Source organism: Porites lutea, chromosome 8 (genome assembly GCF_958299795.1).
Source record: "Porites lutea chromosome 8, jaPorLute2.1, whole genome shotgun sequence".
In the NCBI taxonomy this organism is placed as follows: Eukaryota; Metazoa; Cnidaria; class Anthozoa; order Scleractinia; family Poritidae; genus Porites; species Porites lutea.
This window is the reverse complement of record NC_133208.1, coordinates 26,112,542-26,129,352: the sequence shown is the minus strand read 5'-3', so window position 1 is coordinate 26,129,352 and position 16,811 is coordinate 26,112,542. Positions and strand designations below refer to the sequence as shown.

At 40.4% G+C, this 16,811-nt stretch overlaps 1 protein-coding gene across 1 annotated transcript in view; it reads right to left on the bottom strand.

Moving 5' to 3' along the window:
* Window positions 1-2,717: 2,717 nt before the first annotated feature.
* LOC140946661 (uncharacterized) overlaps window positions 2,718-16,811 on the bottom strand; it is a 30,473-nt gene continuing 16,379 nt past the window's right edge. The window contains exons 8-9 of the mRNA XM_073395770.1: window positions 4,359-5,577; window positions 2,718-2,896 (exon numbers count right to left, since the gene is read on the bottom strand). Of these exons, the coding sequence (XP_073251871.1) occupies window positions 2,865-2,896; window positions 4,359-5,577 (1,251 nt within the window). The 3' untranslated portion in view covers window positions 2,718-2,864. The remainder of the gene's footprint in view (window positions 2,897-4,358; window positions 5,578-16,811) is intronic.

The window sequence follows — 16,811 nt, the reverse complement described above, 5'->3', positions numbered from 1 at the left end:
AGAGACTGGCCAATCTCGTGGTAAAACGCCAGAAGCTAGGTGACTGTAGATCGACCCTGAAGGAAACCATGTTGTAAATTGTCAAACAAAGGACGAAGAAAATCCTTGAAGTACTTGAATATGCATCGTTCTAATACTTTCGATACAACGCACAATAGAGAGATGGGTCTGTATCACATGTATTTGTATGGAAAAAACTTAACACCATGTAAACTGTGATTTTTAACACCCTGTAAAGTAATTAAGTAATTATGTGTATATTCCCAAAAAGCCACAACAACAACGAGAGAAATGACTATTTCCACACCCGAATGAAAGTATTTATGCTTATGGCGATGGGAAAAATTATGATCGTGTAAACTGAAAATTTCCCTTCCCTCCCTACCCCCTCCCCCCCCACCACACTCGTCACTTTTTAAATGGTCCATCCCTAAGAAAAGTCAATTCTTCAAAAACGGGAAGATGACGAGAGCAGTGCAGACACGGAAAGGACTCCTCATCCCCTTCCTTATTTCTGCACGTTGCCCGTTCAGCTTCTGCATCTTCCTATGATTCCAAGCACGAAATTTCGCTTAAAACAGTCTCTTCATTTTTAATATAAAAAGAGAAAGGAGTGTTCACTGAATCAAGCTCTCCTTGAACGCCTGCTTACATCTTGAGCCTTTCTGAAAAAGCCTCTGCGTTGTCTATCCTAAATTATTTAAATAGAAAGATTGGTTTTGAAGTCTCTCTTTTGTGCCATAATCAATGCAACGAAAAACATGTGCCAGATTATGTGTCCCAGGTGCGGATCTAGGATAGATACTGACCGATTTCCTAAACGAGCCCCGAAGGTGCAAGCTTCTAAGTGGGGGGGGTCCGGTTCATGCTCTCCCTTGGGAAATTTTTTAGATTTTAACTCTCCAAAGTCCCCTTTTCTGGGTTTCTGAGTCAATCAGACAGGATATTGGCCAGATTTCAGCTTGGAAAGTTTTATTTTTATTAAAATATATTTATTTATAAAATATCTGACCGAGTTTCGTAAAACGGTGGAAGCCGGTGTGGATCTCCTCAGAGAGACCACTCAAAATTCAGAGCCAGGGAGGTAACTTAATTTTGGCAAATGGTCGCTTAATAAACTACCCGAAAAATTTACTACCCAACTTTAAAACGATTCTAACTCACTAAGCCAAATGTTTTAAACCAGACTTCTTTCATCACAATCTATACTACTAGATTTATCTCAATAAACAGCTTTTAAAAATACACAAAGAACGACAAGGAACACACTTACGCAAATTCAGATTCTACCAATATGGTTCTATAAAACAGCTATTTTAACGGTTCAAAAAGTTAATATTCATAAATTAATAAGAAGCAACCTCATGCAAAACCGATTCCTTACTTAAAAATTATATTGAGTTACACATATATTCAATGAGACTGGTAAGGGCAATCTTGAGATAGGAATGATCCTTTACTAACAAAACTAAAGCTTCATATATACAGCGACCAGAAAAAAAAACAAATACCCTAAGAAAGAAATTGTACTTCAGGAACAAATTCTATATAACTTAAATATTTTACCTGAAACTGAATATTTCAGAGACTATAGATCAGGAACCGCTAAGGCAAGGCTTGTCCTTAATAACTAAATGCTATTGAAAATGCTGGAATAACCTCTGACTTGTATACAGTTCTAAACGGTGAGGCCCAGTTTATACTATACACACGCCGCAAACATGATCACCAGCAACATGCGCACACACAGTAACCAGGTGATCATTAGTACAGGCATTTTGTTAGGATGTTCGCAACAACAGGGTGACCAAACTGCCTCTGTGAATGTTACTTGTGTTCATCTCCGCGACGTATGTGTAAATTAGGGATTGAGAAATTTTGCTAGAATAGGGAGCTTCAGCAACAACGACGACAACGGCAGCGAAAACGTCACTGAAAATTGAATTTTGCTGTTCCAAACTTCATCACTCTTATTTTATTTCAGGTAACTTATCAAGCGTTGGGGAATCTTTCTGGAGTTGATTCTAAAGGATTGAACCTAAGTTCAGGAAAAAAAAAAAAAGAAAATTGTTGTCTTGTGATCACGTCCTCCATAAAACGTGAAATTAGGCAGTTTCACGTCGTAGTCGTGAAACGACGGCAAAGGAATGTGCAAAAAAGTGTGATGCACGTACAAAATTGTTGTTTTCCTGATCTAAAGCTGTTGCTTTTTTGCCGTTCTCGTTGCCCTTGCCGTCGTCGTGCATAAGCTCCCTATTACTAAGAGCGACTGCAGGCAATGTGATCTTTAAAAAACTAAATCCTATTAGAATAGAATAGAGTGAATAAAATAAATAAGAAGATTTTCATATTACCTAAGGGGGACTGTGTATGATTATTTTCAGACAAAAAATTTCCTATGAGTTAATCATATTTAAACGCTTATTTATTCCGTCACAATAGCATTGATGAACTGCAAACATGTGACTAAAAGGACGCGTTCAGTTTATATGGAGAGAGAAGTTTCTTGCCAACAACAGCAAATAAGGTGGCAAATGAAAGGTGTAGTGGCTTGATTCAAATGACATGAATTAGGTTAAGTCGAGTTTGGAAATTAAACATTACAGAGTAATTAGACATTTTAGCATCCTTCATGTGGAGTAAGACTAACATAGTGAAACTCATACACGTGACCCAGCACAAGCCGGTTGCTACCAGTAACATCATACTCTGGGCAGATCATTATGTCATCGTGATGCGGCAGACTGCTGATCACCTGGATGCAAGTTTCAAAGTACTTTGCAGCACCACGGAGAACCACGTGATCACCCCATGTACCATCTGCCACCATGTTTGTGAGGTAAGCCTTCCAAGATGAATATCCATCAACAAAGTGGAAGAGATCTGTCCCATCCGGCTGCAAGAGAAAAAATGCTGTAGTTACTAGAAAAACGACCAAGTGCATTTCTAGACTAGTCGGTTCTTCTCAGTCAGCTCTCTCCACCACAGACTCCGGGGGGGTACTCAACAACTTTATTCGGGGAGGCTCCGCCCCGAGGTCCAACCCCTTGTCCTTTTATATACCACTTTTAACAGAAAAGGTTCACCTTTAGTATACCTCGTATATTGACAAATGTTACCCCTTTCACATACCTTGTTTAGAACTTTGCATCCCTTTTAAAAGGAATGCAAAGTTAAAACTGCTGTAAATGCACCATCTTTTTTTATGAATCAATCACTAAACCAGGAAGTTTTCTTGTCTCTTTTACATCCATAAAAATGCGTCTGTTAGCCCTTTTTAGTCCCTTTACAGACTGAAATGACAGATTTCCTTACCCTTTTATATACTTCAACCAATAAAGTCCCTACCCTTTCATAAACCTGAAGCCTGAAAAAGGTACCCCTTTTGTGCGGAGCCTCCCCGTATAGGCCATTATAGGGAGTACTCCCCTGGGCCACAGACACCGTTAGTAGTCGTACTCTAAGAGAGCTGTCCACCTTATCAAGTTTCAAAGAAAATAAATAAAGAACGATGAGGACTAACTCTATATGTACATTATTCTCTTCAAGCGTTCAGATAATGTGGATGACGCAAAAGAGAAGTGAGCAGGAAAAAAGCCACCGTGGTGGAAAAGTTCCATTTCAGTCAAGTCACAGGTCTGTTTCATTAAACGTACGCAAAAGAAACTTAACGGCCGGGATGAAAAAAGGAAATGTTCCCCAGTCTGTTTCCATTTATGCTTGGACTTCCGTTATTTGATTTATATTGAAAAGAAACTCTCTTTATTTTCTTCCTTCTCCGCTTCGGTCAGCCTAAGTTGCTAGTATTAACTCTTTTCTTATATAAACCCTTTTTTTCCCAATAAATTGGCGTAGATGTTCGCCATGTGAGTGAAAACGCTCTATGGGAGATAGTACACTGGTCCAAACAAAAACCAACTGACCATTTTAAATAATTATTACGGTGCTTTCAACAGAACAAAATCAGAATGACTCAAATCCCACGGCTATTTCTTCAAAACCAGCGAGCGCTGATCAAAATTTGGAAAACGTTTGCGATATCCAGTAAAATAACGACAATAGTATAGGATATCGCCAGAAAAAGGGACGGCAACTGAGAAGCCCTGGGGACGAAGTTGAAGAAAGAAACTTAACATCGACCGAGGTATGCATGTTTTTAAAGTATGAATTATTTCAAATAAATAAGAAAACAATTATTGGATTCGGCTTTCGAATTATCTGCAAAATTATGCAGATCTAGTAGGGTGTTATCCGCCTCGGCCAACACCCTCCACGATTTACAGAATTCTTCAGATCATACTCAGCCTCATCCTATAATTGCTCATTTAAATTATCGTTACTTTACTTTGAGTACATACTTGATTTCTTACTATAAACCATCTTCCACATCGTGTCAACAAGGGATTTGCACTGTCTCTCCCAACTGAATCTCTCTTCATAACTTCTTCGTAGTCTTTGGATTTCCTCAAGCCTCTGTGCCCTAGATTTTTGATGGATAGCTGCTATTGCCTTTGCCCATTCCTTGGGGTCATCCGAATCAATCACAAATGATTTACCCATTGGAAGATCACGCAGTGCTTGTCCAAACCCAGAGTTTCCACTGACCAGAATGGGAAGACCGGCTGACATGGCTTCCAGTGCTGTCAAGCCAAATCCCTCAGTTCTTGACGGCATGATGGCCACATCAACTTCACAAAACAAATCCTTTAATTTTTGCTTGTCTTTCAAGAATGATCTGACAAACAACTGGTTTCTTGGAATGCCCGTCTGGCATAACATTTTCGCGACTTCATCCTGCTTTCCATCAGATGCACCAACAAAGATCAGACGGTAAGAACTGTCCTTCAATTCAACTATTGCTTGAGCGGCAATGTCGTATCCTTTGAGACTGAAGTCTTCAAAATCACCACGGCCAAAGGTTAACACCTTGAACTTCGTATTCGCTCGCGTAGTAGCATACCCAACATCTGAAAACTCTTTAAAGGTGCCTGGCATCAGCTGGAAGACATCATGATGACATGAACGCAAGTAGGACGAGAATGCTCCTGTCAACTTGGGCCCAACTGCCACAACGAGATCTGCAAGTTTACACAGCTCAACTTCAACTATATTCTTTCCTTCTCCCTTGGTAATTGCGCCAGGATAGTTCTTATACATTGCTAGCTCTTCAGGTTCGGTGTGCACTACCTGCACCCACTTGCAACAATGAGACTCCTGGATGATTTGAGCTTGTTTACCCAGCTTTGCACCATGACCAATCACGACTTGAATGTCAAGGTCTCTTGGTGGAAAGCTCAACCAATCAAGAGGATCACTAAAGCCAGGGCGACGATGTACTTCCATAATGGAAATGTTATGAGCCTTGGCAGCTCTCTTGTCATCTTCACCGCACTCAAATTGAGGTACAATGATAGTGACTTCTACGTTTGGGAGTTTTGCCAAATGTATGGAAAGCGTTCTGTTGATTGTTGACAAGCCACCCTTAGATGACCCCCACTCATTAGCCAGGAGGGAAACTTTTAAGATTGAAGGCTGTGCATGACGTTGTGTTATACCAGAAAAGTCTAAATGCAATTCCTGAAAGCAAACCAACATTGTATATTTCAAAATAGCACTTTTAGTTGGGGTGCCGACAAGAAAGAGTTTGAACCAACATTTGTAAAACCTGATTCCATCAAATTAAAGATGATGTCAACTTAACTAGCAAAACAAAACCATGTTGAGTGGAAAAGGAGCACACCGCAATACATACGGTATACGCGTTAATTAAAGACGTTCAACGTATCTGAATATGGCGAGAATTGAATGTTTGTGAGTCACCTCACCGTAAAACTAACGTAAACGCGAACACAAACCTTGACCTTAAGCTCTAACCCTCACCCTAACCCCAATTCAAGCCCTAACCCTAAGTTATAACGAGTTTGTTGTTGGTTCTCTCGATAACCAGTTGAGTTTGTTGCTGGTTCTCTCCCTCACTCCGAGAGGGTTTCTCCGGGACTCCGGTTTTCCTCTGTAATTAAAAATCAACACTTCCATATTCCGATTCGATCAGGAACGCACAGAAACGTTTCAACGAGTTTTTGTGAACTCCTAAGAGCTCCTTGGGTAAACAAAAAACCAATTACAATAACTCACTGACTCATAAGACTGACAAAACAAGGTTTCTTGATGTCGAATATGGCATATTCTGGTGCGTTGAGATTTTGCACTTGCTCGTCTTTGCTCAATTATGAGGGCACTCGGATTCCTTTGCCCCAGTTCCTAATTCTTCGAGACATTCAGGCATTTCGTGAACGAAGAGAGAACCTGTGAAGGATATTACGGGAATTTTCCAAAAAAGGAAAAAGTTTAGCAGGAGCTCTTTACAAGAAAAACGAATAAATCGAGACAAAGAGTGTTCTCGACGATTTGAAAATGCCTAAACTGGAAAAAAAAGTCTTCACAACTGTTGCCATCGTGTCACCACCACGAGAGACTCGCAGTTTTAAAAAGGTTTTCGGCCTTCAGAAACTTTTAGGACAAACTTTATGTAAGTAATATAAAAAAAGAAAAGAAGAAGCAGAGACGAAAAGTAGCTTTTGTGACTTGGAAAATGCCTTGACTGGCACAAATCCTCCAACAATCACGCGAAAGGAGGCAAGTGTCACTTGAAATGGCAAGGTTTCAAGATTTACAACGACCACTATAGTCCAGTCAATCTAGGCATTTTCATGGCTCAACATCAAACTAACTGCAACAGAATTGTTTTCAACTCCATTTAAGTAAGGGTTGCCTATCTAGCAACATACTAAAAATCCGCCAAAATCCGTTCGGAGGAACATGTCAAAATTAAGCGTTAAACATTTTTAGCTTTTACCAGAGGGCACCCACGTAAGTTGAAATTATACGGTTAAACAAAAAATGCACAAAATCTGCTTGTTACTTTTATGGAAAAGTTAAAGAAGAAAGAATAACTGCTACCTAGTTTTCGCTGATAAAAACGAAGTGTTTCTTTTTTCAAAGGGGATAAATATTAAACACGGTTGGCGTTTGCACAGGGAGCCCATGTTCCACTCAAAGAACCCCATAACAACAGGAGGCTTTCAGAGTAATAGAGTGAACTGTTGGCTGTAAAACTACAACAAATTTAGTCATAAGGCCTTAAATCTGAAAAATGAAAGCCGTTACTTAATCTTTAGCTTTTAAAAGATATCCTTTTTTATTAGATTTCTGTTAGCCGCAAGGGTAAGAAAAAATCAGAGCTGGATTTTTGAATGACGTTAAAGCCAAAATAGAGCTCTCCCCTCAAACGAAGTCAACATAAAAACTAAGAGTACAACCATTGTTCTTTTTTGTTCTCCTCGTCTCTTTCTCCTCGCTCTTTCTATTTTTCCTTTCCTTGTTCTTTTCTAGGAGGATTTTCGGGCTCATTTTCCCTACGGCTTTTGGTCTTTTTCTCAGTGAAAAGACTGCAATTTTCGTGGGGTACGTTTTCAGAAATCTAGTAAGATTATGCTTTGGCTTTTACGGTTACCTATACATTAATTTTTGTTAACGTACCAACATCAGCAAATATACAAGTTTCACTTTTTCGAAGCTTTTCATTTTCTTCTTGTTAAAAGTGAATTGGAGAGGAACGGAGGATGGTTTTACTAATTCTTTACGACGCACAACAAAGCAGAGTTTTTGAACAGGTTAAGCTCCAATGCCTATGAATTTGATGAGAGGGAAATGCCTTTTCATTAAAGGAAAAGTGTTGTTACTTTTGCAAAAAAAATTATAAAGGTTAACGGAACATTCCTCGCATAAGAACTTTCGTTCTAGCAAACGTTTGTTTCAAGAAAACGAAATAGTATAAAAGGGAAGTTTGTTTCTAAGGGAAAGAGTAACTCTGGGTAGCCAAAACAATGCGTATAAAAATATCTTGTAAAAGTCTATGGACTAATGGAAATTCCCCACGCAGAGAATAATTCACGCAAGAAGAAGGTTAACATGCAGTAAGTTGAAGTGTTACACAACGCTTATCCGAAGAGAAACATCGGTTCCGCAAAAAGAGGTGAGCCATCAGAAGCTAAGTCAGGCAAGCCCATTAATGTCGTACATATGTCCAGTACTTTCGCGCCTTCATTGACCACTGCAATTATTTTCAGATGTTTAGGATACCATGATTGTTATAGAAAAAGAGGTCTTCATTTGCCAATGGACGAAAAAAAAAAACTGGTTAAGGTTCAGGGTTGTTCTTAGAAAAGAAATGCAAGGAGGGAATATAAATGCCTTTAGACCACAGAGCAATTAATCTTATTCATCTTACCAAGAAATGAAGAGCTGCCGCAAAAAATACAAATTAAACACACAGATAAACTAAACTAAATCTGAGCCTCGTGACAAGAAGAAGATAAAAAAAAAGAACAATCACACTGCGTTGGTTTTCCTTCAAACAGATTTGGCCAGATGTAATGAAAAGCGTAGAGCGTTATGATCTAGCAAAAACCAAATAGATAGAGTCCTTAGCAGAATATTTATTCACTCACATTGTAAAGTTCGGAGTCATAATCCTAAAGGAGGTTGCGCATGTCTTGAGAAAAAAAAAGAATCCCTGATTTCGATCACACATATTGTGTCCAAGGTTTGAACATAACTACCTCACAAAACTCGATTTCAGAAAATGGGAATAGGTTAAACAGTTTGTACTGGTACAAAGCTATCGTCCGTTGCAAACATTTAGTTGCACGTAACCTGCAGCATGGATGCAAATTTAGTAGCTGACTGAGGGTGAACAAAATATCAAATCAAACTGTTTACCACCAGTCAGCTACTAAACTTGATTCTATGCTGCATGCAGGATATGAAAAAAATTACAAGCCTGTAAAAATAAAAATACTTTCTGCATTTCTGATATTGTACAAAAAAAATACTAATATTTTTAATCATGTCAATACAGACTGACTAATAATTTCGCTTTTAAATACCGTCATAGAAAACAAAAGTACAGCTTGGAAAACAGAATGTAAAGACAAACGAGTGGCTGGGTAACCTGTGCAAAGCCGTCAAGACAAAACACTGACCCAGGTGTTTCTCACACATTTAGTCGGGGTTTTTTTAAACCAAAACTACCGAAAATACATTAGCGATGTTGTATCGAAAATTCTTGAAGAAAAAAAACAATTACCAAATGTTTTATCTGAATTTGTGATCTTCCTGAAATTGGGCTTCCTGTGGTGAAAGTTGAAAATCTTTTTTGCCAATTTTTCTCATGTTTCACAGAACCGATTTTGGCGGATTTTTAGTATGTTGTGACAAAGCCATCCAATGTAACTGGCGTTGAAAAAGATTCTGTTGCAATTAGTTTGATGCTAAACCACAATTTGACTGGACTACTACAATTTGAGTAAACTTTTTCATTGCTTGGATAGGCTAATATTCTACAAGGCTTTCAAAAAGGAGTGCACTAGAGCTCTAAGTAGCAGTGCTAGCCTGCGCCTAGGTTGAGCCTCAATCTACCACTATTTCCTTCGTTTTCCAAAGCATTTTTGAGCTATTTTGAAAAAATAGCTCATATGTCAGTGGTGTGAGCGTATGTATCTTTGTGGCTTTGTATCTTTGTGGCTTTGTATGTTGGGATGTTTGTTGCAAGAGCCAATAAGGTTGAAGGTACTATGAGTTGATGCTTAGGAACTAATGAGATCTTGGCATCTATTTAAACATGGCATTGGTAAAGGTCGAACAAGGGCACTTTGAGACCGCCATCTTGATCCTTCACAATTTTTTCGTCTTTCATTACGGGTACAGGTGTTTGGAAGCATTACATAAAATATCTTCATGATTCAAACGCTGTGAACAGTGATGCAGCTGTTCAAGGGTTCATATTTAAGTGTGGATGCTGCTTCGAGGCATTTCTGACCTAATTCCGCTATCGGTACAACGCACGTCAGTATGAGTTCTGTTTCACCTGCTACAACTGGGTAGAGTATAAAAGATCATATATTTTCAAATCTCTTCCAATGAAGCAATAATTAATATTTAGATATAGAATTTAATTCGAAAGTATGCGCTCTATAAAATGTGGTTTTAGAAGTTTAAAAGGCAGCTTATTTTTTTGAAAGCTGTAACGAGTAATGTTAATCCTGTAAACAAGCTTTAAAAATATTATTCTCTCGCTTACAAAGTTCAACCGACCTTTTTCGTTCTATTTAGTAAAGATGCGTAACTTAAGTAGAAACAGTAGCGTTAGGGAATAAAATTGGAAGATGCTAGTTGACACAATAATTAGATACTGTTATATTGAGTGGAGTAACATGATATAAGTAGAAATATATTTCGGTAGTTTGATAATTTTCTTGGAAGTTAATAAATGTTAGGCTATCAACCTTGACGTTGCATGAAACATAATTTAATTGCAGATGTTGTAACAAAGCCGAGGTGATTTCTTAAAATCGTTTGAGAAAATTTTGTAGTAAACAATTTGCCTTTTTTTAAAGTACGAATTGTAAAAGGGCGAAAGACCAACATCTTCACGTGCAAATTGTGTGCGTGAGTTATTTTTATAATTCTGTTTACTAGATTACTGTGTGATAACTCGAATTCCCTCACGTACGAACGACGAAAGGGGGCAAAGTCCAACACTTTCACGTGCCAGCTGTGTGACTGTACATCTCATGCAGAATGGCTTTTCACAATGATAAATAGTAACTTGGACGTAAGAAGACCTGTTTCCTTTTGTAAGCAATGCCTTAAAAAAGGCTCTTGTCTTTTGAGAAGCAATGGCTTTTAAAACGTGAAGAAATAAGTTGTCGGAGTTAAAGACTGTCTCACTGAGTAGAATCGCACTTGAAAACCTCGTGAATTATGATGATGCAACAATCTACCGCAATGATAAAAATCCTGGTATTTCGTAGCTATTCAGTATTCGATGAGTCACATTTTGGCTTAAGAAACTCCGAGGAAACCTTAGAGTTTTCCTTCTAATCAACGTTTGGTGAGTAGAAATTTATTTCACTTTAACGATTTGTTTAACTTGCACCAGATGTAACAGGGAAAGACAGAGGAAAGTGAATAAAAAGCTTGAGGATCGACTCAGCTGAGCGTTTCGCGTTTTCATTTATGCACCGCAATACGCAATTTCGCACAAAAACCCAATCTACATTTAGGATGAAAGAGGTAGATTCATCACTCTTAGTAAGGTTACACCGAAGCACTAAAGTTACACTGAAGCATTCAAAATAGCTCATGCACGTTTAACGTGCCTATGTTTCATATTATTCATCGTATTTTGGTATCTACGGTATTTACATTATTTTATAGCCGTATGTTTTTTAATAGTTTTCTAGTTATTATGGCAGATGTAGAGCTGCCCTCTGGATATACTCCAATAAATCATCATCATCACCATCGTCATTGTCATTGCCACTCTATGGAAGGCTAATGTCTGTAAAATGTTTTAGGGCCTGTTTACATGGAGGTGGGGGGCCCCAGATAGGTGAGGTAACAGTTTTGTCAGCCAATGAGGAACGCTGAGTCGACTAGGTCTCGTAGAACACAACTTTAATCTCTTCAGAAGTAGGTTACACTCATAGAGCTAGTGACATACTAACAGACAGAAAAAACTAGTCTAGGGGTTGCTTATATACCTTACAGAGGGGATTTCTAGAATGTTCCAAACAAATACATAATCAGTCTATTTATAGAGACTTACATAACGTTTGGGATAAAAATAGAGATTAGCAAACTGACATTCCAGAATGTTCTTATCTAAAAAGCAAATGTAGATGAATTCCAGAAAGTTCTAGATATCATAACATCTTTCCCCTTTTAAAAAAAGTAAGTATAGGCTACAATGTTCATCACTATGACTCAATATCAAACTTCTTTGGCGGCTTGATTAATCGTCCATATCTCGTCCTTGTCTCAGTTGTCGTAGCTTCTTGAGGTGGTCTTGCACTCAGCTCTGTTGTTCGAGGTGAGAGGAAAAGTTGAGGTTTAGGAGGGGTTGTGGCTGCTTTTGCTTGAGTACTAGCTGGAGAGGGCTGGGTCTGTTCCGGCGGATTGTTTGACGTCGGTAGGTCATCTTCATCCATTTCAGAGAGAGATTCTTGGAGTGGTTCCTTGGTAGAACGCAACTGCTTACGATTACGCCTATAGAATCTACCATTGACTTCAACCTTGTAGCTGCGAGGTGCGATTTTAGAAGAAACAACTGCTTGTGACCACTGTTTTCCACCAGGCAGTTTCATGCGCACTGTGTCACCTGACTTGAGTTCTGCGAGTTGTTTGGTATGCTGGTCGAAATGCTTTGCTTGCTTGACACGATCCTTCTTGAGAAGGTCACTAACTGTTTGTTCAGTCTTGAGAAGAGGTTCTGAGAAGGGTAGGAGTGTCTTAGCTCGGCGACCAAAAAGACGTTGGCAGGGTGACATACCTGTCGCGGCAGTAGGAGTGTTGTGGTGATCCAATAAACCAAGATATGGATCGGATTTTGACAGAAGAGCTTTCTTCATTATTGTCTTGCATGTTTTGACTGCACTTTCGGCCATCCCATTAGCTTGTGGGTAGTGCGGTGAGGTGGTGACATGCTTGAACTTCCATGTTGTTGCAAATCTTCGGAATTCTGAAGATGTATACTGCGGACCATTGTCGGAAACAACATAATCTGGTACCCCATGCCTTGCAAAATGCATCTTCAGTTTGTGAATGACTGTCTGGGACGAAGTGTCTGCAAGATAGTCCAGCTCAATGAAGTTGCTGTAGTAATCAACTAATACAAGGTAGTTGCGGTTCTCAAAGGTAAACAAATCAGTTGCAACTCGTTGCCATGGCCTGTCAGGAACTGGGTGAGGCTGAAGAGGTTCACTAGCTTGTTCAGGTTTAACACTTTGGCATATAGAACACTTATCAATAAGATCCTTGAGTTGCGCAGACATTCTTGGCCAGAAGAAAACTTCTCTAGCTCTTCGAAGGCATGCTTGCAGTCCTTGATGAGATTTGTGTGTTTCCTCCAACATACATCGGTGGAGACTCTCTGGGACGACTATCTTCGTTCCTTTAAATATTAGGCCATTTTGGAGTGTCATCTCGTCTCGATATTTGAAAAAAGGCTGTGCGCTAGCAGGTACCATCGAAGTTTTCGTAGGCCAACCAGCGCGTATAACTTGTGACAACACTTGTAGAGATTCATCTTTGGCCGTCTCTACTTGAAACTTCGCAAGTGTTGAGTCAGATATCGGCAAGTCTTCAACAAAGTTGACAGTTTCTAGATCGTTACAGAAGTGTGAGGTGCTTGATATCTTTGACTGCTTAGGTAGAGCGCGAGAAAGTGCGTCAGCAATGTACATCTCTTTGCCAGGCTTGTAAGTAAGATTCAGGTCAAATCTTTGCAAACGAAGCATCATACGCTGTAGTCTTTTAGAGGCTGTGTTGATTGGCTTCTTCTGTATAGCAATCAGTGGCTTGTGGTCTGTTTCGACTGTGACGTGTGTAAGCGCCAGGAATGTTTTCCGTTACCTTTATAGTATTTTTATGTTCGCCGCGTTCTTAGTTATTTTCGTGTTCGCGCCTTTAGTGCTGTTGTTTGGTCAATTAGTTTTCCATTGTTCGCGTAGCTTTGTCCTTCGTGTTAGGATTTTTCTGCATATCGTATATTTAGCTTTTATTGTAATTTTTTCGCGTCAGTTCTTCGTTTAGCTGCGCTTGGTCCGGTTTACAGTTTAATGTTTGGGTTTTGCTCGTCCTAGTTTTTTCGTCCTTATCTCGCTATCGTCTTGTAAGTATCTCGTTTGTTTCATTCGCATTTCTAGATTGCCTTATTGCTTTCGTTCAGTTTGTAGGTTGTTTTATCTTGACTTTGTATTTGTTTAATTGTTATTTTTCAGTACCGCTGTACTTCAGTATACTTCGCTATGCTTCGTTATACTTCACATCGGTTCACTTGTTTCCTTGCACCAGTTGTAGAAGTTCTAGAATAAAGTTTGTGTGTTAAAAACTATAGCGCGTAAAGGCTGCGACTATATTCGTAAAGACGAGAGTTGTTGGACTTTGGACGATGTCTCATGTGGTTCAGGAAGCCAATTTGTCGTGTTCCGCCGGGAAAAATGGTCAAAGTGTTCGTCGTTCATGTACCCGTTCGCGGAAGCCTAATTCTTCACTGGATCAAGAAGCAGTTACAATGGAAAGAATCCGAGAACTTAGAAAGAGAAGAGGCGGAGTGCTCTCTGCCTTGACGGCCAAGCGTAAAGAAATTGACAGCTTATTAACGGATGAGAACAATCTTGAAGCAGTCAAGGCGAAACTGACAGAGATTACTTCCCTTTTTCAAAGATTTACAGATGCACACGAGGAGTATAATGCTGCCCTAATCGATGAGAGCCAAAGACAGGAATCAGTAGTTTACTTCACTGATATTGAGTCGAGTTTGAATTTCTTCTGTCAAACGGTTAACGACTGGTTGCGTGTAACGGAGATCCGGATTCATGACCTTCATGTTACTCCCGATGACAGTGTCTCACAGACATCGTTCCTGTTAAGGAACAGGAAACGATCCGGTTGCAGTTCGGCGTACAGCCGATCTTCTCGAGCCAGTTCCATTTCTGTAGCAAGGGCAAAAGAAGCTGCGAGAATTGCAGAGCTTCAAGCCGAAGTGAACGCCCTAAAGCAGCGTCAGCTCATTAACGAATCTGAATTACGGCTCAAAAAGGAAGAACTTGATCTCAAGTTTAAAAGGGATCAATTAAAACTTGAAACGGAATTTAAGAAAGCAGTGGCCAGGGAAAGCGCGTATGCGAAAGCTGATTCAGAAAGGAACACGCGTGTCGCGTCTTCCTCGCTCACCTCTCGCGTTCCTCGCGTGGATCCGCGCGTGGCGGCCATTTCTGATGGTTTTTCTGGAGATTTAAAGCAGGAATCATCTCCGGTTTTCCATGGTGCCAATTTCAGACCTAAAGAACACAAGACTAAACACAAGGTTCCAAGTCAGTCCAGTTCAGACTCTGATGAGCAGTCTGGCCTTAGTGACCAAGCCTTTCACATCCTCGAACAGCAGAATCGTGTCATGGAGGAGTTTGTGAATCAGCAGCAGAAAAACACGCTACCCCGAAGACAGGTGCCTATCTTTGACGGGAATCCACTCAGCTACTGCACCTTTATGCGTGCCTTTGAGACTGTAATCGAGAGTAACGAGAGTGATAGCGGTGGGAGACTGTACTATCTTGAGCAGCATACGAGTGGAAGAGCGCGGGAGATCGTGCGGAGTTGTATGTACCTAAACCCAGGAGAAGGCTACTCTAAGGCGAAGAAGCTGTTGGAGGCTAGATTTGGCCAAAAGCACAATATCGCGATGGCTTATGTCGACCAGCTAACTAATGGTCCCTACATCAAAGCTGAGGACGCCGAGTCACTGGAGGGTTTCTCAATTCTTCTGTCAAGTTGCACAAATACACTGAAGGCTATCGGATACTTAAACAAGATTGAAGGTCCAGACAATATGAGAAAGATTATCGAGAGACTGCCACCAAAACTGCAGAGTAGCTGGCGGGACCATGCTGATCGTATCCTCAATGCGGACAAGAGAGAAGTATGTATCGAAGACATTGCGTCATTCGTTGAGGAGAAGTCACGTGCCCTAAGTAATCCAATCTTCGGAAAACTCCCCTTCTTGGCTAAGGATAAGAGGAAGAGCCAGACACGAGGGACGAAATCAAAACCCGAGGGTTCTGGGCCTGGTCCTAGAGAGCTTAGTAACTTCTCCACTTCATCTCAGAAGAGTCCCATGGATCAAAACAAGTCTCAGGAGAAGAAGTCTGAAGATCTCTCGAAAAGGAGTTGTTTGTTTTGCCGTCAGATCCATAATCTCGTAGACTGTCCAGCGTTTGCTAAAATTCCCGTCCGTGAGCGTTACGACTTTGTGATGAAGCAAAGACTCTGTTTCTCGTGTTTGAGAGGGGGTCATCAATCAAGGGGATGCTACAAGAAGAAGCCGTGTTCACACTGTAACGGAAGACATGCTTCGCCTATGCACTCTGATTCTTCAGAAGATAAGCACGAGCAGCCGACATCTGAGAATGCGAGTCAACAACCTGCTAGAGCCAGAGAGAAGGAAGATCAGAACAGATCCCAGCAAGGTGTTAATCAGAAGAGTTTATTAAGTGACGAGTCAAGTGGCGTAGAGCGAGTCTGCAATTTGACGACCACAGTGGGTCCTGCGACTGCTTTGCCAATCGTACCAGTAAAGGTCAGAGCACAAGGAAGTCCTTTTTGCATCGAGACTTACGCCCTCCTGGATACGGGTTCTAATTCCACTTTCTGCTCTAACATGCTTTTGGATCGTCTTGGCGTTAAAGGCAAGCATTTGAAGTTGAAGTTAACTACGATGGGTACGGAAGAGGAGGTTGATAGCGTCGTGGCCAGCGGTTTAGTGGTGTCGGACTTGGATGAAAATGTTGTTGTCCCATTGAGAGAGGTTTATTCCAGACCGACTATGCCTGTGTCTAAGGATGAAGTCCCCAAACAGGAAGATGTAGATAGATGGCCACACCTTAGAGGCTTCGTCTACCTAACTGAGTTGAACTCTCAAGTTGATCTATTAATTGGGTCAGATGTCCCAGAAGCTTTACAACCGAAAGAAGTTATCCCAGCTGTCGGAGGAGGCTCCTACGCTAGTAAGGTGGAGTTCGGTTGGGTAATCAATGGCCCAACAGGAAGAAAGCCAAGATATGTCCCTTCTGCTTGTTACCTCACCAAGTCTATTGACGTCCATCCTATGTGCGTGGCGTGTGCTGACTTTACGGATGCGTGTTTAAATGACGGCCAAGGAATGTCTCGTGAAGATCTGAAGTTCATGAACA